Genomic DNA, 20,463 nt, shown 5'->3' with positions numbered 1-20,463 from the left:
TGATGTTTATTTAACTAACCCATCCCCCATCATTCGCTCCCTCCCCTGGTCGGTTCTCTGTTTAGTTGCCTGGCTAAAGATGGCGTTAGCGGCTAGCCAAGACGATTGCATTTTGTTTCATACAATTTATTCCGCCACATGTATAATAACATTGGTCAAATAGATCTTAACGACTTATTCCGAAGTGCAAAAAATGTAATCCGTTTAGCAAACGCACCTACAATATGCAGAATAACGCGTGCCTGACCTTGTCACCATTTAGGCCTGTTTTTTTAGGAAGTCCACCGAAGCCACCGGGACTCCATCTCCCGTCGGCCCCAGCGAGGGCCTTGTCAGGTGACACCATTTCCTCTTTCGTGCTGGTATATGTAGTTTTTTTCTTGTATCGGAACCACGCTTTATAAATAAGGGAATTCAAATGGAACTTATTCGGTTTTAAATAGTTTTATTAATGGTCTTGGCCCTTCTAAATTTAAGTCCTAATGATCTTCTGTGGTGTTTGTCTTCGTAGTGTGAAGAAAAAAATAAACAATAATCCAGATCCCAGCAAGGACGTGGGATCATGGCAGCGTTACCCGTCCAGGGTAGCTGCAAACCGGCCCGAGGGTCGGCTTCGCACCGGGGCGCTTCTTCGACATCGCCAGAGTCATCCCTGACCTGGTGTTTGTCTCACCTCTCAAAACCCGTTCCGAAACCTACAGAGGATACCGGGATCTGCGGCACGGAAGACGGCGGCGGTAGAAAAGATTCCGATAGCAAGCGGAACAAAGCTGCTCAGTGGCGATCCCTGGTGGCCATCCGGACGCATCACATCAAGGGGGGCACCAGCGGTATCTCCCGATTTAGAACTCAGGGTGGACTCGGCCCTCTGTTGAAAGTTCTCAAGGACCCCGAGTGCTCCAGAAAGACTTTAGACCTGGCTCTCAGTATACTGGGTAACTGCTGCACAGAGTACGCGACAAGGGCACAGGTGAGAGAGAGGACAGGTGTGGTTCAAAGTGAAGTTCAATGCTGCTGTAGGTTTATGGCATTATGGTGGTAAATATCATTTCATCCCTTCTTTGCAGGTTCGTAAGCTTGAAGGAGTCGTCATTGTGGGTAAGTAGGAATAAATAAGACATCAACATGTTGAATTCGATCTGTAACTGTAACTTATGTTTCTTACCAAATACCAATGAACATTCAATATCAAATTTCAAACGTACCGGACCAGCTGTGTGATCTTTCCTGATCAACGTGAAAGCATTGCTAAGCAACAGCTGTGTGAAAGGACTTCTTGTTCTGGCCGAGCTGAAGCTTAACCCGTCCCTTGTTCTCGACCATCTCAGTGGACATCTTGAAGAGGAACGTCACCACGGACACGGTGCAGAACCGGGCTGCGCGAGCCCTGGGGAACCTGGCCATGGACCCCCAGAACTCGGCCCTCATCCACTCCTCTGGTGAGTGTGTGTGTGTGTGTGTGTGATGACTTCATTGGGGAATTCAGAGGGAAATAAGGATAGAATTTCACTTTTAATTCCATCTTACAATGTGAACTCATACTTTCCGACACTCTCTCTCGCTTTGGTTTTGTATTCTTTCGACAGATGCAGATGCACTGTGTTTGTTTATATCAGATGGGAGAAAGTATCGCGTCTGTGTGTAATCAATGATTTAATCGTAGCAGAAAATAATTCGGACCCAAATCAATACTTAAAAAGTCGTTGCTTATACGTCATGACGGGTCGTTACTCAGCCCCCCGGCACTCACAACGGCCCCCTCCCTGTTCCAGGCGGCGTCCCCCTCCTCCTCCTCTGCCTCTCCCTGTTCTCCTCCTCTTCCTCCCCCGGCGGGGCCCCGCCCCCCCCCTCCGGCCCCCAGCTGGAGTGCGCCCAGTCGGCGGCGCGCGCCCTCCTCTACCTGGCCGACACCCACGCCAACCGCCTCTCCCTGCTGGCCCAGTGCGCGCTCTCCTCCCTGGCGCCCCTGCTGGCCGCCGAGCTCCCACTGGCGCTCCGCCGCGCCGCCCTGCGCACCGTCCACGAGCTGACGCGCGGCTGCGGCGTGGAGTGCGCCCGCGAGGTGTCGCGCTCCGGCGTCCTGGCCCCGCTGGGCGCCATGGCGACGGGCGCGGCGGCGGTGGCGGCGGAGGGCGGCGGCGGCGGCGGCGGCAGCGGTGGCGGCGGCGGCGACGAGCCGCCGGAGGAGCTGGCGCTCAAGGCGCTGGCCAACCTGTGCTCGCAGGGCTGCCTGCGCCCCCTGGTGGGCTCGCTGGACGTCATCGGCTGCTTCTCTGCGGAGGCGCGCCGCGAGCCGCTCAGGGCGCCCGTGTTCCTCAAGGCGCTGTGCCTCTGCTGCAAGGAGGCGGTGAACCGCGCCAAGGTGAAGGCGTGCGGCGGGCTGGAGACGCTGGTGGGCTTCCTGGGGACGCACCGCGGCCACCCGCTGGCCCGCATGGCCATCGTGGCGTGCGTGGACTTTGTGTACGACGAGGCGGCGCTGGAGCAGCTGCAGGAGCTGGGTCTGGTGCCGCTGCTGGTGGGCCGGCTGGACGCCCTCGCCCGCCAGGAGGAGGAGCAGCAGGAGGAGGTGGAGGAGGCGGAGCCGGCGGCGGACCGGGCGGAGGCGGGCCTGACCGCCGGGATGTCCCCCTCGGAGATGCTGTCCTCCTCCTGCTTCGAGTCCTTCGACTTCCCGTCCCTCGACGGCCGCAGGGAGGAGGCCCGCGACCAGGGCCCGGGCTCGTCCAGCTTCCTCAGCCTCAGGTTGGTAACAAGCAGGGGCTAGAGGTGCCTCAAACACAAGACGTAGTGGAGGAAGGACCGCCTGGAAGGCTGTGATGGAGCTACAAACACAACAACAGCAGATCAACTTTAATGTGGATAATAATGATAAAACATTCGATTTTATAAAACGCTTTTGTAAACACTCAAACTCTAGTGTATCACTGTCAATCATTAGGATAAGGTGGAAATGGTTTCCATGGCGTTGTCTGAACGTGTTTGAACGCCTCTCTTCGCAGGTCATGGCTGCTCTCCGAAGGGCTGATCTCCTCCGAGGGAGATCTGGTCGACGCCCCGGGTGCGGCCGAAGGGGACTGGAGCGGTCTTCATCTCCCTTCCTCTTCTTCCTCCTCCTCCTCCTCACCTCAAACCCCTCTCCCCGCCCTGCCCTCCGCTTCCCCCACCGCTCCTAAAAGCTCCTCCCTCTCACCTCCCTCCTCCCTCTCCTCCCTCTCCCCGCCCTCTTCCTCCTCCTCTTCCTCTTCCTGTCCCCCGCCCTCCTCCGCTTCCTCTTCCTGTCGCGCCCCCGCCTCGGCCCAGCAGACCGAAGTCTCACCCCTGGTGGAAGCCCCCGCGCCTCCCTCGACCCCCTCCCCCTCCTCCCCCGCCCCTCCCTCCCAGACGCCCGTCTCCCCCTCCAAGCGCAAGCGTCCCCGCGTCCACCCACCGCCCCGGCCCTCCCCCCTCGGCCCCGACGCCCCTCCCTCTCCGTCCCCCCCCACCCCCACCACCCCCACCACCCCCACCCCGCAGCGCCCCCACCCCCACGGCCGCCACCCCTACCACCCGGAGCCCTGGGCGCCCGAGTCCCCCGTGCTGCTGCTGCTGTCGCGCTTCTCCCACGCCTCGGACCCCAGCGCGGCGCTGGTGACGCCGGCGGCGCTGCGCGGCCTCCTGCGCTACGTGAGCCGCCACCGCGACCCCAGCAGTCGCTGCTTCCGCATGCTCTGCCGCCTCAGCTGCAACCCCAACTGCCTGCACGCCCTGGTGCGCACCGGGGCGCCCGCGCTCATACGGCACCACCTGTGCCGACCGGCGGAGAGAGGTGGAGGAGGAGGAGGAGGTGGTGGAGGAGGAGGTGGAGGAGGTGGTGGTAACAGGCAGACGGGCAGAGTGAGGGCCAAGGTGAAGCAGCTAGGTAAGCTGGGTTCCACGTTAGCACGTTAGCCTGGCTAATGCCTCGTTGGTGTTGTTGCGCTTGCGTCGGATTAGCTTCTCATTGCTTGGTTAGATTGAAGGCTAGCCACCTTCCAAGCCACTGCTCGAGGTAGTGCTAGCCATAGCTCTCGGTGTGGCTAGTCATTGGTAGCCATTTATTACCGAGAGCCTTGAGACTCTCATTAAAGATTGTTGACGACTTTGAGCAAGATTCTAGACTCCTACCTGCTTCCAAATGACATGCGTCTGTAGTAACTGTTGGTTGATGTGCGTAAAAGCATTTAGCAACACTAAATGGTAGATGGCAATAGGATTCATAAGTGTAATTTATTATTGTTAGTAATATATTGGGAGATTATTACTAGTCATGTTAGCATACGCTAGTCATGTTAACATATGCTAGTCATTTTAGCATCCCCTTCTTGGCCACACCATGTCTGCTGGGTGTTGTTGTTCACTTTGGGGTCTCTCTCTCTCTGTGTCTCCGCGGTGCAGGGCTGGCCCTGCTCAACAACATGCGGGTCCAGAGTGAGTCTGCGTTCGGCTCGGGGGTGCTGGCCCACGCCATGCTGTCCGGCTCGGAGCCCGACAAGATGAACGTCGCGCTGTCCCTACCGCTCATCAACAGGTGGGTGGGAGGCCGCCGCCGACGTCGATCATGTTAGCATTGGCTGGTCACGTTAGCATATGCTAGCAATGTTAGCATACGCTGGTCATGTTAGTATATGCTAATAATATTAGCACCGCGGACGATTATTAGAATCATGTATTTGTCATTGCCTCTTATTTAATTTGATTTGATTCTTAGATCTGTACTTTCTATATTTTATTTTTTTGTGTGCTTTTACAGTTAGCACACAGCTGTTTCCATTTCCTACGTGCCAACATTGCAGAAAACCAATCTTTTGAGCTCAACGTTCAGCTCTTGTTTTGTATTGACCTCATACCGTCTCGCCTCCAGCAACAAGGCGCTCCTGAGGAAGCTGCTCCTGGACAGCGGCGGCCTGGCGGTGGCGCTGCAGCCGCTGGGCTGCCCCGCTGCCGCCGGGGGGGGCGAGGAGGAGGAGGAGGAGCACACGGCCGAGTGCGGCCTGCTCCTCCCCAAAGGCTTCAGCTCCTCGCCGCCCGTCAGCGGCGCCCAGCTCCACGCGCTCTACCTCTCGCTCCTGATTGGCTGCCTGTCCGGCCTGCTGGGCGGCGGCCGAGCTGACGCGGGCGGGAAGCCCCCTCTTCCGACTCGCTCCGGAACGTTCCCGGATCGGATCCCCGGGAACGCCGAAGACACGCCCCCTCCTCCGCCGAAGAAGCCCCGCCTGGACTGCCTGTGTCCGTACCGCGACGCGACCTTTGACCTCCTCTTGGAGCTGGACGACGGCACCAGGCTCCCGGCCAATCGGGAGGCGGTGTCGGCGGGCTCGGAGTACTTCCGGGCCCTGCTGGGGGGCGGGTTCGAGGAGGCGGCGGGCGGCGCCGGCAGAGCCATCGCCATCCGGGACGTGAGCGGCGGCACGCTGCTGACGGTGCTGCACCACCTGCACGGCTGCCGGCTCCCCGCCCCCGCCCAGGAGGAGGGGGGGGCGCCGGGGGCGCGGTGCCAGGTGTTGGGGGCCCTGGCCCGGGAGAGACTGGGCCTGGTCCCGGGGACGGCCGCGGCGGAGACCCCGGACTTCCAGGACTCCCCGCTGGGCGAGGCGATGGTGGGCGCCTGCCGCTTCCTGGTGCCGGAGCTGCGGCGGGAGGCGGAGGAGCTCTGCGTGGAGGCGCTCCTGGCGCACGCCGCGGCCCCGCCCCCCCTCAGGGACCCGGGCCGGCCCCTCGGGGAGACCACCGACGAGGGCCTGGCTCGCCGCGCCTCGGGCCTGGAGCTCAGCGGAGGAGCGGAGAGCACGCAAGAACCGAAGCGCCCGCGCTCCGCGTCCGGCTCCAAACCGAGCGGCTCGGACAAGACCCGGCCGGGACCCAAGCACGCCCGGCGCTCGCTGAGGCCGCCCCCCCCGGACCCCTCGGCCCCGTCGTGGCCCCCGGCCGGCAGCGAAGGCCGCGCCCTGTGGGCCCTCCTCCCGCAGGTGTACCGCTTCGCCCAGCGCTACAGCTACGCCGCGCTGGGCCGGGCCTGCCTCTCAGTGCTCCTGGGGGGGCCGAGGGGTCCCAGGGCCCAGCCCCGCCCCGCCACCGGCTCCTCCTCCTCCTCCTCCTCTTCTTCTTCTTCCTCTTCCTCCTCCTCTTCATCCCCGGGCCCGGGAGACTGCCTGGGGAGGCTGGCCCTTGAGGCGGACTGCCCCGGGACCCTGAAGCAGGACTTGCTGGACCTGGTGACGTTGGCGCTGAGCTAAAGGGGGATGGGGGAGGGGGGGGGGGGGGGGGGAGTGCATGAGGTGGGGGGGGGGGTCTCATCACCGGAGAGAGGTTTGTGTCAAAGGAGGAGTTTACGGCGTTGCTTTTGGGATAAAGTGTCACGAATAATTTCACAAGACAAAGTCGCTCACGCTGAACATTTAAAGATGCAATGAATTTACGGCCTTGTTGTTTTTGCTTTTTTATAATTTTGAAATTGTGTTTTTTGTTTTAGAGTTTATGAGAATCTACGAAGGCTGCCCTGACCTCACCCGTACGAGGTGATACACACTGATTTGTTAATTTGCCATTGCTTGTGCCATTAACATCTGTGTTGTATATTTTTTGTATATTATTATTTGTATATTATTTAAAAAACCGAATGAATGTTTTCCAGTTATTTGAAGAGAAGAGATTGTCGGGGTCGCTCTAGTTGCCTTTTTTGTTTATTTTTGTAAATAGAGATAAAGCCGAATATATAGATATACAGTACACGTACCCGTCAGATGTATGGCGCCTAATAAATATGGTCTAAGCTCGCCTCGCTCTCTCTCGCTGCTTTTAATTTTGTCTTGATGGGATGACGAAATATGGCAACCACTTCAACGACTCCTTCAAAGTAAAAGTCCCTAAAATAGCCTTTCATGTCCCAATTTAATATTGTGGATTGAGCTTAAAGGTTGGGTACGGAATTCGCTTTTTGGGCCATTTTTGCAAGATTACTTGAAATCCTTATCATAACCCGCTTACAGCCACTGAGTCAGAAGTACTGACATGAAAATTAAACTTGTCAATCATCTGTGGAACGGGCAGGGCTCGAAAAACTCCAGCCAATCATTTCCATTGCCACCGAGTTGCATTGGACAGTAAGTACGTCAATCAAACGGTCGTACTGCACTCCCCCGCGCCCCGCGCGCGACCCCTTCGCGCAGTACTCGTGACCCAGAGCTCGTGACCCAGAGCAAGCTCCTGTTTGTTGTTATCCTGCGGTAGCTACTGGAACTAGTTAATCCACATTTGGACCTAGCAGTAGAAGACAATTTCCATGGCAGACAAGACGCCACCATCCCCACCACCACCACCAGCAAAGAGAAGGAAAACTCTTTTTCAGAGAGTAATTGATAATAAAAACGCTGAAAGAGAAAAACTGAAATCAAGAATAATCCTAGGCGCTGCTTTCGAACGTTGGCGGCAACTGAAGGACGAGAAGGGTCTAAAAAACCGATGCTTGTGTGGCGGTTGACCTAGTTTCAAAGTTTATACCGTTTATACTCGGTAATACCGGTGTTGAGACGAGTGTATTACTCGGTGTGAAAATGTCCACACCGCGGCAACCCTAGTGAAAACCAGGACTTCCAATACAATTATATGAAACAAACATACATTTTCTAAAAATAGTATGATTTTTGTGACCGTTTAATGTTAATAACATCTGGTGCAACCATAGCCGCGAGAACGTATTCTCAGCAGGGGGTGCTGGAAAAAAAAACCCGGCCTGCACTAGACTCGCCACATTGATAAAAAAGATATATAGCAGCGCAGCTCAATTACACCAGTGCATGCGCGCACAGTTGAAAATCGATCGTTGTGTTCACTTCCTTCACACCATGGTTCACATCCAGCTGCTCACAGAACAAGTTTAGCGCACCACCGCTACCCTCACACTTTTTCATATAACCTTTTTTCAGCACTAGGTCATATGAGCATTAAATAAATGCTGCGTCTCAACATGCCTTGGACAGCAGCGAGGATGACTCGCTTTGCCACGGGCCGAAACAGTTCGGAGCGACCACAGCCAGAGCGAACACAGCGGGGCAGAGGAGTGTCAGGAAGTCTTTGGTGTACACATCAGTACGGCCTATTTGCACTACTGTTTAGTGGCAATGCAGTGTTTTATTCTATGCCTTTTTATTTTCGTATATTATTTCAATTAATACAATTTATTTATTCATGAAATCAAGATCTGGTCTTCAAATCTTTTTTCCAAATATAGGTCGTCTTACAATGGGGTTTGTGTTTATATTCGGACCAATACGGTACAGCGGGCGCTCACATGACGTTAAGCATTTCCTGGTGCATAATGTGACGCTTCAGAACCTAAAATCCCGTTTCTCCCCGTTGACACGACAACACATAACCGGCGTTTTCAGAAATCTCCACTTTGGCCGGAGTTTTTAGAAATGATCGTTTTCTGTGATAAGACAGGGCCTCGGACAGGGGGTGTTGCAGCACCCCCAGCACCCCTACTTCCCGCGGTACTGGGTGCAACTTACAGCTGAATGTAGTGCCATGTTGTTAAACGAAAACCTACGCTAGCCTGGCTCGCTCTCGCGCATCTCTGTTCGCGCTCGTGCATGATTGCGCGTCCAGGTACTTGGAATGGGTGGAGTCAGAGTCAGCGTTGAAGGAGAGGGGGTAGGACCATTTGAGTTGTGTATTTTCAAAATCTGCTGGCGTTTCGCAAATCGCGTACCCAACCTTTAATTAGTATTTCCTACGGAAAAAGATTAGGGCCACATGTGATTTTTTTTTTAAACTTATTTTTCTGACTTTAATTTCAGAATTCTGACTTTAAGGTCAGAATTCTGACTTTAAGGCTGCAGCAACACTTTCTTTAAAGGTTACTTTATTTGATATTCAATGTTCTCCAAAAAACAAATGGACTCCAAGTACAGATCACCATTCAGTACAGGAGAAGTCAATTCTCGATTGATCCCACTGTCAGTTTGAACGGACGAAAGCGCTACACAAAAGAGTAATGTCTGCAGCCTGTAGGACTTGGACATCCAACGTCCGAGTGCTGTCACGTGACGACAAGATGGCGGACGCAGTGAGACTCCTTAGCTGTGTCCCTACTCCTCGAATAGTCAAATCTCCTATCCTTTACTTAACCTTTGTGGAAAACGTCATCGGGTCAAGGAGAGATGAAAATGTGCTTCCTTTCTAACATAGGAAAAGACAGCGCTGTTTAAAATGAATTCGACTCCACTTTTCAGTATTGCTGACGTCTAGCGTTTCTATGGTGGAACTACAGTTTACCGAAGTTGGTCTACAACAGGGGTTCTCAAAGTTTTGGTTTTTCCGATGACTCCAGTTTAACCAGTGAATGAGTCTCTCTGGTCTCTTTGATGAAAGCTTCCTTCTCACTCTCACACACACAAACACACACACACTCACTCGCGCACACAGTAAGGTGAATTGAATGAAGACTTTTCGTTTTGAAGTTTGAATCTAAATCAGTCAAATCAGACTCATCCCATTAATTAAAACGAGGGAGGTCATTTAAAGGGGACTTATTATACCACCAGGTGTGAGTGTGATAGATGAGCAATGTTTACTTCAGTCCACTTGGTAGGCTGGTAGATAGATCTATCCAGCACAGATCTAGGTGGACACACCCACTAGTGATGTCATATTAGGCAGATTTTCGAAACGGCTTGTAAGGCTAATCACACTCACACCTGGTGGTATAATAAGTCCCCTTTAAGATCAAACACAGAGCTGAAATAGCCTCTCACTGTTACCAAGAAGACCAGAGGGTGCCGAACCTGCATTGAGTTTTACTAATTAGCTCACATGCAGCAGCTCGCCTGCCAGGTGTTTTTCTTAATTAGTTAATTGGTTGCATCTGGTGCGTTTCACTTAAAAGGGAACCGGACAGGTCTGTTGTGACTTATTTAACATCTCTTCCAGTTTCACAGGTTAAAGACTTTTTGAAGTAAAGAGGAGCATCTCATCTGAACCTGATGTGAGTAGAATTGTGTTGAAAAGCACAACTGAAGTGACTTGTATGTTGAATATAAATCACTGATAATGTGTGAAGGAAATGGTTTAACTCTCATTTGAAATTTGGACCATGAGTAAACTGTTCCTTCCTTCAAAGATCTATCATGGATGTTTAACTGCTGTTCTGTGAGTATCCCAACTTATCCTTGAAGCATAACTGCAAACTGTAAGTCATTAATTTCTCATTACTCTTGGGCACATTCATGTATTTTGGCTTCCTGGTGAGTTAACCTGTTACCTGAAGGTTGATCTGAGTATTAAGGATGTTTTATTGGTTCATGGGTTACTTAGGTGTTTGGTTTATGTTGGTTTTAATGATTTCTTAAAATGGTTACAGGCTCCAAGTTATTGTTGTAAGCTGGAGTAATGGGTTGGGTTCTGATATCTTCAGTCTTCTTTCATTCTACTCTGCATCTTCATCACATGAGTGTTTCTTCACTGATGAGGCTGTGGTCTGAGTGAGCAGAGGTACATACTGGGATACAGAGCTGTCTGAAGTCTACAGGTCTGTAGACACGCCCCCTCAGGGGAAACCAAGTGTTTGAGAAACTGTGGTGACGTCAGTTACATGGACTGGAATGTTCTTAAAGATGGAGACAGGGATTCAGAAAGAGAAACACCAGGGGGAGATGAGGGGGCTCCTCATCTCAACGACTAAAACACAACCTCAGTCTGACACAGAGAATCATGGAACACATTCAACAGTCCCCTCCAGGCATCGTGACTCCTCGAACAGTTTCATTTCCAAGAAGGTCTTATTTGGGGCCATCCCCATATGGATCCTGCTCCTCAAGAGCCACCCCCCTCCACTGGGTGGTCTTCTGAACAGATGACCTCCTTCCTGTCCTCAGGCTGACTAAAGCTGCATCGTTTGCATCTGTGAAGGCCCCTCTTTCAGGAAACCACTGGACTACGAAGACATGACTTCAGAGATGTTGAATCAAACTGGGACACATTTTGAAGACGCCAAGCATAATTCATCACCAATGTGGGACGCCACTGAAGAATGTTGTACATCATTTACGTCTCTTGAGACATTGGTTGTTCTGTTATCGGTGCCCTGGCAGGAGAGCTGGGGGGGGGGGGGGGGGGGGGGGAGGGGGTGATGGAATGTTATTTGGCATGAGGTTTTTACCCTGCATGATTGTTTGGCCTTTCATGGCTCAGTGGTGTGTGTTTGGGTTTGACATGAGATGGAAGGGTTCCACTGTGTGTGTGTGTGTGTGTGTGTGTGTGTGTGTGTGTGTGTGTGTGTGTGTGTGTGTGTGTGTGTGTCCCACTCACACCTGGCATGGAGTTCTACGTGCCTGTCCTGGGTTCCTATATATGTGTGTGTGTGTGTGTCCGGCTTGCTTTGACAGTGATAATGTTCATACAGGGTTCTGTGTGATTGGCTTGGGATATTGGAATAGTCAACTAAATCACACCTGATGGACGGCCACACGTTTACTTGAGGGCCTCCAGTAGACATGAAGAGCCCTGAGCGACGCTCCGGAGCGATATCCAACACACTCGGCAGGAAGGAGAGTATCCAACTCAAGTGTAAAAGGATGCAAGCGGCGTGTTCAGATCAGTGACTTCAAACTAGGACCACACCAATCAGGATCAATGGAGGATGGACACCAAAAGGAATTCCACAAGGAGAGTCTGACGTTGGAAAGGGACCTAAATGGATATTCAAGATGACCTTCAGACCTGTAATGAGACGGCTCCTCCTACCTGGCTGGATTGATGGAGAGCCCTGTGGATCTTGTATTGCTCTCAGTTGCACGTCTTCTCAGGCTGAACTGTATTTGTTTCGGACAGGACCAGCTGAACGATTGGTTCCCTTAAATCAGAACCAATCCGGGAACTCCAGCTAGTGCGCTCTTCGAGCTGAAGTTGTGCTCTTCAGCTGAGGAGGTAAGGAAACCTTCACTGGGGCTTCAAGGTGTAAAGAGGAGACTGTTTCAAAGTGTTCCATGGTAATCTGATGAAGACCGTTGTTGTGTTCCACTGGCTGAGAGGAAGAACCCACACATCTTCCTCTTGGCCTTTCTCCTCTGAGAATCCTGGCGCCATCTTGAAGGATATTCCAGCTCATGTAACTGATGTCACAACAGATTCTCAAACACTTGGTTTCTCCTGAGGGGCATGTCTATGGAACTGAAGACTTCAGACGGCACTGTATCCCAGCATGCATCTCTGCTCACTCAGAGTACACCCCCATGAGTAGGAGGCAACACTCTAGTGATGGAGATGTAGAGTTTTATAAGTTACGAGGGAGCAGACTAAGGTGATTAGAACACAATCGAATGTCAAGTCTGTAAATCTTTAAACCATGAAGATGGTTGGATAGTTCAGGAATATGGCTTATTTTTATTATGGGCAGTCCTTTCACTCAGATGCCCACTTCTCACTGGAGCTGTACAGGTGTTGGCTGGCTGGCATGATTTGCTGTTGGTGATGAGGTGGTCAGGGTGACGTTGCAGTGCTATGGTCGGCTCTCTGTGAGGTCAACGTTTAGATTTGCTCTGTATGGTTTGTACCCTGAATAATCTAGATAATTGTAAAATGTAGACACGGTTTTGTATTGAATGATTCCAGGATTTTAGGTTTAAAGTTGTTGTGGGACGTACATGGTAGTTTGGTTCTTCGTATAGTTTTGAGTGATATAACTTGTACACACTGGGTGCATAATAATGTAAAGGTACACTGAATAGTATTAATGACCAACAGCAACAAACAGATCTCCTCAAGGTAAGTCTGTTGGCTGTATTTTAATGTAGACCATCGCTGGACTTCAGGATCTTCCTCCGTTCAGCTCAAGGTGAGGTGCTGGTTCTGTTTTTTCTTTGGTTGGTTCCGGCTGGAATGTTCGGATTCCAGTCGGACGGTTTGTGCTTCCCGCCGTGGAAGCTTCTGAGTGCGATCACTTGATTTACCATAGTCCCAATGGTTAGCATAGAATGTTGTAGTCTTGACAACCATAGACATTTTATATGATAGACGGAGCATCGAATACTACCGCCTACTGGAGCTGACGAGACGCGGGGCCGCCATCTTGGAGTGGTCATCCGCTCCACTCAGTGTAATCCGTTTGGCTGGAGCAATGAACTGTCAGCGCATTTAATTAATCATACCTCACTGAATACCACTGATTTTCATGCGTTTTTTTTGTCATACGTGTAGCTATGATAAAGGCCACATGGTTTGGTGTGTTTTATTATTCAATACTAATTATGCCAATAGTACGGTAATGTTAAATCTTGCTTGTGAAAAGTAATCCCCCGATTCCTATTATGGATTGTCCGCCGATTTGAGCAGGAATACGCTGAACAACTGCCCGGCATCCTGTTTCTGCTGCTGTTGCTGCTCCCGGTTGACCACTCCAAGATGGCGGCCGTATTTCTCGCGTCCCAGCAGCCAATGCTCCGTCTATCTATAAGATGTCTATGTTGACAACCATAAGAAACCACCTGGCAGTTAGTTGGACGGGAGTCCCCTGAGGGAATCTGGCGGAACGTTCTGGATTGTATTTGCGTAACCTCGAGCCGTTGCCAACGGAAACTATTTTTCAGTCGGTTTCCATTGGGAATTGTTGCTCCTATTTTAAAAAACTAAAGTTTGATATTTGATACATACTGACACGTACGTCGTACAATATGTTGATCATTTCCGATGGTTGCGCCGTACTCTTAACCACGATGACGTTGCGGGACTCTCACTGCGTACAAAACAGCGTTCTACTTGCGGGCCCATTTTTGACATCAAGGAAGGCTTAAAATCATTTCAAGATGGAAGATAATTTGACAATTCTTCAACGGAACCCAGCACCTGAATATGGCTGAGTATATTTGATTTAATATCGATACTGCTTAGTGTTCTTTGTTACTTCAGCTTTTGTACGTTCTAAATATCTGCTTTCATTCATTGCCACAGAAGTTAAACCCTACCCAATAGAATGACGTTAAACAACGACTTTGGTGCAGAGTTAACAACTGGATAATATAAAAGCTAAAATAATGGCCGTCATTCCCACATGATACAGTAGAAGATACTCTAGAACTGTACAAGGTTAAAAATGTATCATGTAGTTTGTCCCAAGGTGTCTGCCTCCTCACCTAGAGCAAGACCTCCACCTCTTCACCCAGAGCCAGACCTCCACCTCCTGTCAGAAGTCCTCCAGAACAGGTCAGTGCTCTGTGTGAGTAGAGTCTTCTCAGGTCAGTTTCAATGCATGGCCTGAACCACATCTTTAAACTTGTGGACTGCTCTGTCTTCATTCCCAAAAACGGGATGCTCATGTCTGGTCTCAAGTCTTTTCTGGCCTTAAGTTATAAAATAATAGTTCAATTAATTGTAACTTATATAATTGTAACTTATGCTGATATAAACCTGCTGCTGTAGCTGAAAGGCGAGGCTGAGAGGCTGGGGACCGGAGGCTTGTGGTGCCAGGGTGGACCAGAGACTGAGGCTGGAGACCAGGGGCCTGCAGCGCCGGACCAGAGGGTAACAATCACCAAGCTCATCTGAAACACTAAAATCCACGGTAGTTTAAGTCTAGTTTTGATCATTTTATGACTTTAAATCTGTGCCAAGCTGGGATTTTAGTTAATTCATACGGGGGTTATGCAAGAGTCATATGAGCCATTAATGTTACTAGTGCTGCTACGACCGTAGTGGATGACTGGCTGAACGCGACAATCTGCAGACGTTGTCTAATTTAAGTGTTTAAATTTGTCTTCCATTTTACAAGTGAACCTCAGATGCACGAGGTGGGGTGTATTGCGTCCCCAGGTGATTTACTGCTGAGACCAACTGTGTTTGTAACCAGACCAGGAATCCATGGCTGAAGGCGCTGATGGAGGAGCCGTGCTGATGGAGGAGCCGTGCTGATGGAGGAGCCGTGCTGATGGAGGAGCCGTGCTGATGGAGGAGCCGTGCTGATGGAGGAGCCGTGCTGAAGACCCTGGGCTGGTGGAGGAGCTGGTGGAGGGCCTGCCCGGGGAATGACGTCTATCGTGGGTTAGATGGAGCCTGACTCTGAAGTGATCACACTCACTACCACTTCTAATAATAATATAATGCATTTAATTTAGAGGCGCCTTTCAAGACACCCAAGGTCACCTTACAGAGCATATAGTCATCATAAATCGTTTCAAAAAAATAAAAAAAATTGTGGATTTATTTTTTTATAAATAAATAAATAAACATAATAAATAAAATAAATAATAAATAAATAAATAAAACAAGAATACCAGTAGAATACTGCTACCACAAACTACCGGCGTTTGTACCATATATACCAGACTACATCTTTTTTACCACATGTTGAAGCAAGACTTCTGCTGTTTGTTCCAGACCAGGACTCTGTCTGAGGAGAGCTGCTGGAGGAGCTGAGACGCTGGAGGACGACTAGGAATCGACCAACAAGGATTCCTCGTAAGTTTGTATTTACTTACATGGTTGACTTAAAGGGCAAAATACAGCTGTTACTTTGACATGCGTTAACCAACTACCGCTGTGTTTTCTTACTAGAACGTGTTTCTGGAGCGGAGGCGAGCTGGTAGGGGAGCCGTGAATCTGGAGGATGACCATCACTCTACAAACAAGGATTGCAAGTTTGTATTAACCAAACAAACTGGAAATAAAGGGCTTAAAAATAAGACAAAGTACACGTTTGTTACCAGACTTTAGGGCCAGACTCACGCTGTTTGTTCCAGACCAGGGCTCTGGCTGAGGAGAGCTGATGGAGGAGCCAAGACTCTGGAGGACGGCATCACTCCACCAACCAGGATCCTCGTAAGTTTGCCTAAAATAAACAGAGTGGGCTTGTTGTAACGCAGGATTAGTTTGTCCAGTACAAGTTACGGCATACTATGGTGGTTGTTTACCAGACAAACTACAGCTGCTACTTTGTTACGCGCCATTAGAGCCCAACTACTACTGTGTTTGTTACCTTACATTAGAGTCAAACAACTACTGTGTTTGTTACCTTACATTAGAGTCAAACTACTCCTGTGTTTGTTACCTTACATTAGAGACAAATTACGTTTGTAACCAGACCAGGAATGTGGAGGACTGATGGAGAAGCCGTACATCTGGAAGGCAAATCCTGAGGACCAACAGGACTCTACCATCAAGGATTCCTCGTAAGTTTGCATTGTCTGGACATAGTGGACTAGGTAGGGGGTTAGGGGTTAAACTCTCAAACCAATGGTGCCGGGTGGAAGTCCTCAGAATACAGTGGTGCATCCTTGAGCAAGGCGCCCTAAAGCCTGCCTGCTCCTTAATGACTTATCTTTGGTTCAGATAATGTTGCATCTTTTGAATATTGAACCTAATCAATGTCCTTGTTTGGTCCGGGCAGACACACCTGAGCTGAACCTCACCTGATCCTGACATCCTGCTGGTCCCGTCTCCTCAGTTCATCTGAGCCTCGTCCTCCAGAAGACCTGCTGAGCTCAGCAGTCTGAGGCTGATGGATCAATGACCTCCAGTGGGAGTGATCTTCTTGACCCCACTTGTAACCGTGTGCTTCCACACGCCTTTCCCTCACGTCTGTCACTAACCTCACTACTTCACTACTCTCTACTGCTTCCTCTTTTCTTCCTTCTCTGTGGTTCGAACCTTTACACTGGAGGCGCGTCTCCATGCCCTCAGAGGGTTCAGCGTTAGGGTTGAGAGTCAGGGTTTAGAGTCAGGGACAGAGCTGGTCAGGGAGGACTGCTTTTACACAAACCTCTTCACTTGCTTTCGGAATGGTGGTGACATTTTGAAAAGATTCATTTGGGAAAATGTTTTCCTCTGCTTTCCTCTACAAAATTGTATTAAACTTCTGTCAAGTGTTTTTGTTTATATATTAAAATCCCACATTGACTTCTACATGTTTGGTGCGGTTCATTTAATTGTCCTTTAACTTGGTTAATGTCAAGCTAAACTCCTGCAATACATTTAATATACATGATTGTTATTCAGCAATGTTCACACAATCGATTTTGTCAAAATATGACACCTCCATATTACTACTAAATTCAAGCCTATTCATGTGTTTAACAATGTACATACTGCCCCCACAGGCCATTCTCTGCTACTACACACGTTCAATCCACCAACCCGTCTCACATCAATGTACTATAGCTAACGACGTCTGAGCTAAATATTAACCACCTGGAACTTGGTTTCCTGGAGCTTGGAGGACGGCAGGACCCGTGTTTACCTGGTCGATTAGGCCCTGAACGCAGACCCTGAACCCAGACATCCTAATCACAGACCCTGTGTTTAATTAGCCCCGAATATAATTTTTGGGTTAAAAAAATAAATAACAGTACAAATATTTATAATTATTTATAAGTACTAGCCTAGTCTAGATAGTCCTTCTGGCAAGAGAATAAACAGTTTAAAAACATAACCTTTTTACCGGTCATTATTTCCCAATAATGACCGGCGACGTTTTAGTCATTATCCCGTTTATTACAAGACTTGCCAAAACGAAAAAATAACTTCACACGGTGTGTCTTTTTACAATTACCATTCGTAGTTTTGATCAGCAGAGAAATAGTCCTCCAAAAACGTTGACGTCGCCTAACAACCGAATACGCTTGGATTGATAAATTACCGGACTACTTTGCGGAGTGATACCAAAGACGTGAATCGGAGGCAAAAAATCCACTTTCCTTGACGGCGTCCATTATATGCTTAGCAACGGTCAATTATCGAAAAATATTTCACCGCCGGAAGACCCATGCAAGTGAACAGAGCGTTCAACAGGTTTGAGAAGAGCATTGTTATAAAGATATACAGTACACATACCTGTCAGATGTATGGCACCGAATAAATATGGTCTAAACTCACTTCTCTCTCTCTCTCTCGCTGCTTCTGCTGTGTCGTGATGCGACGACGAAACCATGGCGACCACTTGAATGACTCCTTCAAAGTACAAGTCCCTAAAATAGTCAGTGGTGTCTCAATTTAATATTGTTGATTGAGCGTAATTAGTATTTTCTACTTAAGATGATTAGGGCCACATGTGATTATTTATTTTTTTAAGTCAGATTTCTTACTTCAAAGTCGGAATAAAAAGAGTTCTGACTTTAAAATCAGCATTCTGAGATTAAACTCAGAATCCCGACTTTAATCCCAGAACTCTGAAAAGAAAATAACAATTGCCCTTTATCCTCTTCCTTAATTTCCCATGTGTTCAGCAACACAATTCCCATTAATAATTGAATTTACTCCGAAACCGCCCGAAACAAATGGACTCAAAGTACAGATCACCATTCAGGAGAAGTTTATTCTCAAATTGATCCCGGAGTCAGCATGAACGGACGAAAGCGCTACACAAATAGGAGTTGTGTAGCGTGAGGAGACTGGAGGGAATGAACGCACACAGGAGCGCTGGATGTGGTCCTAGTGGTGGGGGCTTTCGTATCCGTCCGGGAGAGCGTTGGTGTGGGGGTTGTGGAACAGGGAGTGGTTTCCGTCCCCCCAGGGGAATCTCTGGAGGAACAGTGTGGACGTGTTAGCTCATCGTTAGCATCCAATAGAAAGGCTGTGCATTAAATCGCGTTTCTTCAGATGTTTGAGTAAGGGTGGGGCAAAATATCGACTTGAACGGACGTTAACTAGCCAAAGACGAGTAACTGAAAAACTCAGTTTGGCCTTGAATAAAGACCGAAATACAGTGCTTTACCTTTTCACAGTAATTTTGTATTCGACGTTAGACATATATTCTTAATGTATCGTTATGTTTTTGTCTGACAATATTTGGATGAAAGCAGAATAGCTTCATCGCGATATTATCTGTATCATGTATCGTGAGGTATATCCGGTGATTCCCACCCCTACGTTAAAGGTGTACAGTGAGCCGTCACAGCCCATTAGTCCACACCACTGACCTTGGTTCTCAGCTGGAGGTGGGCATAGGGCACAAACTCTGGCGCGTCGTGCGAGTGGGCGTGCATCTTCAGGTACGCGTTGGCCATACAGAGGGCGACGCCAGGCATCGCCACCACAAAGCTGAGGATCTTCCACGTCCTCACTGTTGGAGGCCAGAAGCACACTGATGGTGAATATTATACTTTTTTTAAAACTTTTTTTTTATAACTTCAGGTTTGTAATGTATAATGGGCTTCACACAAAAGTCACGTTACAGACACTAGTTAATAGCTGCCATTTCGGGACCATTCATTAAGGAGTCATTGCATTGATTTTTTGCACGGGTCCCCTTGAGTGTTTTCGGCCTTGAGAAGAAACCTTTGCTCCACTAATGCTATCATACTTGCATTAAACAATCTTGTTATTTTCTATCTATAGCAGGTCTATCCCCCTCAAAAATGGGACTTTTGTTTTGTTGATCAGTGGCTGACCTGACCCTCCTTCTTGGCCTGAATGAGCCGCGGCGGCGAACACCCGGCGGGCGGCCACGGCAGTGGGAGACAGCGCCATCTGGTGGAGCAGTCAGGTAAAGCGCGTAACGACTCTTACAACATGGTATTTACGCATGACAATAAACAAACAGAATTTATAGGCCTAAATGTATATTGGGTTGAGTTTTAAACCACATGTTACCACATCATATATGTTTAGACTAATAACTTTTGGTTAATGTCTGTCATACTGTGTCACATAATCCATGCATAGACTAAACACATTTAATCTATACACTATAAGTAGTTGTGAGATAGGGATGTATAGCCTGATGTTGTCCAATTCCAAGGGGAAGAGAGGTCGAAAAGGTCAGGCCTATCGTCCGGCCTATACTGCTACAACAACAGCAATACCAAAACATGAAAGTAACAAGTAAACATTTAGAAATCAGACAAATCAAACCTTTGCCTGGCTCCAATTCTCTTGATCCCTCCTTTGCGTCTTTGTTAAATCCTTAGTTCATTAACTTCCTAATGTTTCTCTCTGCCTGGCTGTTTGTCTGTCCTTCAGTCTGTCCTGAGCTGACTGGACCTGTAGCTCCGCCTCATCCTGATCTGACCCACAGCCAAGAAACACAAGTTTATATTTGGTAAAGAGCAGAGGCCGGCCAAGCGGTTGAGAATACAAGAGGAAGGTTAGGGGGAGGTAGAGGTATGGAGGGTTGGGAGGTGTTGGCGTTGGTGGAAGGCCTTTTAGATATGTTCTCACTCTACTGAAGTAGAGTATTACAGAATATTATAATGTTAGGATTCATTACTGGTATTTATTTAAATGATCCAGTATAAACTGTTATTTGCCCATAAAAGGATTTGGGGGTCTGACTGCCATGTGGGACAGCCATTCAGCAAAGCTGATCTGCCTTCTGCTCGACTTGAGGCCCACATGGATCCAGTCCAAGGGAACCTGATGCAGCTATGAACACACACACACACACACACACACACACACACACACACACACACACACACACACACACACACACACACACACACACACACACACACACACACA

The 20,463-nt window shown here is 49.2% G+C and overlaps 2 protein-coding genes across 2 annotated transcripts; one reads left to right on the top strand and one right to left on the bottom strand.

The window, feature by feature from the left end:
• Positions 1-58: 58 nt before the first annotated feature.
• armc5 (armadillo repeat containing 5) lies at positions 59-6,796 on the top strand. Its single transcript, XM_030348252.1, has 8 exons — positions 59-336; positions 512-970; positions 1,068-1,098; positions 1,329-1,439; positions 1,773-2,745; positions 3,003-3,901; positions 4,417-4,549; positions 4,883-6,796. Exons 2-8 carry the CDS (start codon positions 563-565, stop codon positions 6,252-6,254), a joined length of 3,927 nt encoding a protein of 1,308 aa, XP_030204112.1. The 5' UTR covers positions 59-336; positions 512-562; the 3' UTR covers positions 6,255-6,796.
• An 11,500-nt stretch (positions 6,797-18,296) lies between these two features.
• cox6a2 (cytochrome c oxidase subunit 6A2) lies at positions 18,297-20,009 on the bottom strand. Its single transcript, XM_030349037.1, has 4 exons — positions 19,855-20,009; positions 19,392-19,470; positions 18,921-19,063; positions 18,297-18,522 (listed from the first exon to the last, which is right to left on the bottom strand). Exons 2-4 carry the CDS (start codon positions 19,468-19,470, stop codon positions 18,433-18,435), a joined length of 312 nt encoding a protein of 103 aa, XP_030204897.1. The 5' UTR covers positions 19,855-20,009; the 3' UTR covers positions 18,297-18,432.
• Positions 20,010-20,463: the final 454 nt, after the last annotated feature.

The sequence above is a fragment of the Gadus morhua genome, chromosome 2 (assembly GCF_902167405.1).
Source record: "Gadus morhua chromosome 2, gadMor3.0, whole genome shotgun sequence".
Lineage (NCBI taxonomy): Eukaryota > Metazoa > Chordata > Actinopteri > Gadiformes > Gadidae > Gadus > Gadus morhua.
The sequence above is the reverse complement of the archived record's forward strand: the minus strand, read 5'-3'. Positions and strand labels throughout refer to the sequence as shown.

Coding starts and splice junctions, on each gene's coding strand:
- armc5 (XM_030348252.1), top strand. CDS start 563: ATGGCAGCGTTACCCGTCCAGGGTAGCTGCAAACCGGCCCGAGGGTCG. Junction 1,099..1,328: donor TGAAGGAGTCGTCATTGTGG/GTAAGTAGGAAT, acceptor CGACCATCTCAG/TGGACATCTTGAAGAGGAAC. Junction 2,746..3,002: donor TCCAGCTTCCTCAGCCTCAG/GTTGGTAACAAG, acceptor CTCTCTTCGCAG/GTCATGGCTGCTCTCCGAAG.
- cox6a2 (XM_030349037.1), bottom strand. CDS start 19,470: ATGGCGCTGTCTCCCACTGCCGTGGCCGCCCGCCGGGTGTTCGCCGCC. Junction 19,064..19,391: donor AGGCCAAGAAGGAGGGTCAG/GTCAGCCACTGA, acceptor GGCCTCCAACAG/TGAGGACGTGGAAGATCCTC. Junction 18,523..18,920: donor ACCTCCAGCTGAGAACCAAG/GTCAGTGGTGTG, acceptor CTGTTCCTCCAG/AGATTCCCCTGGGGGGACGG.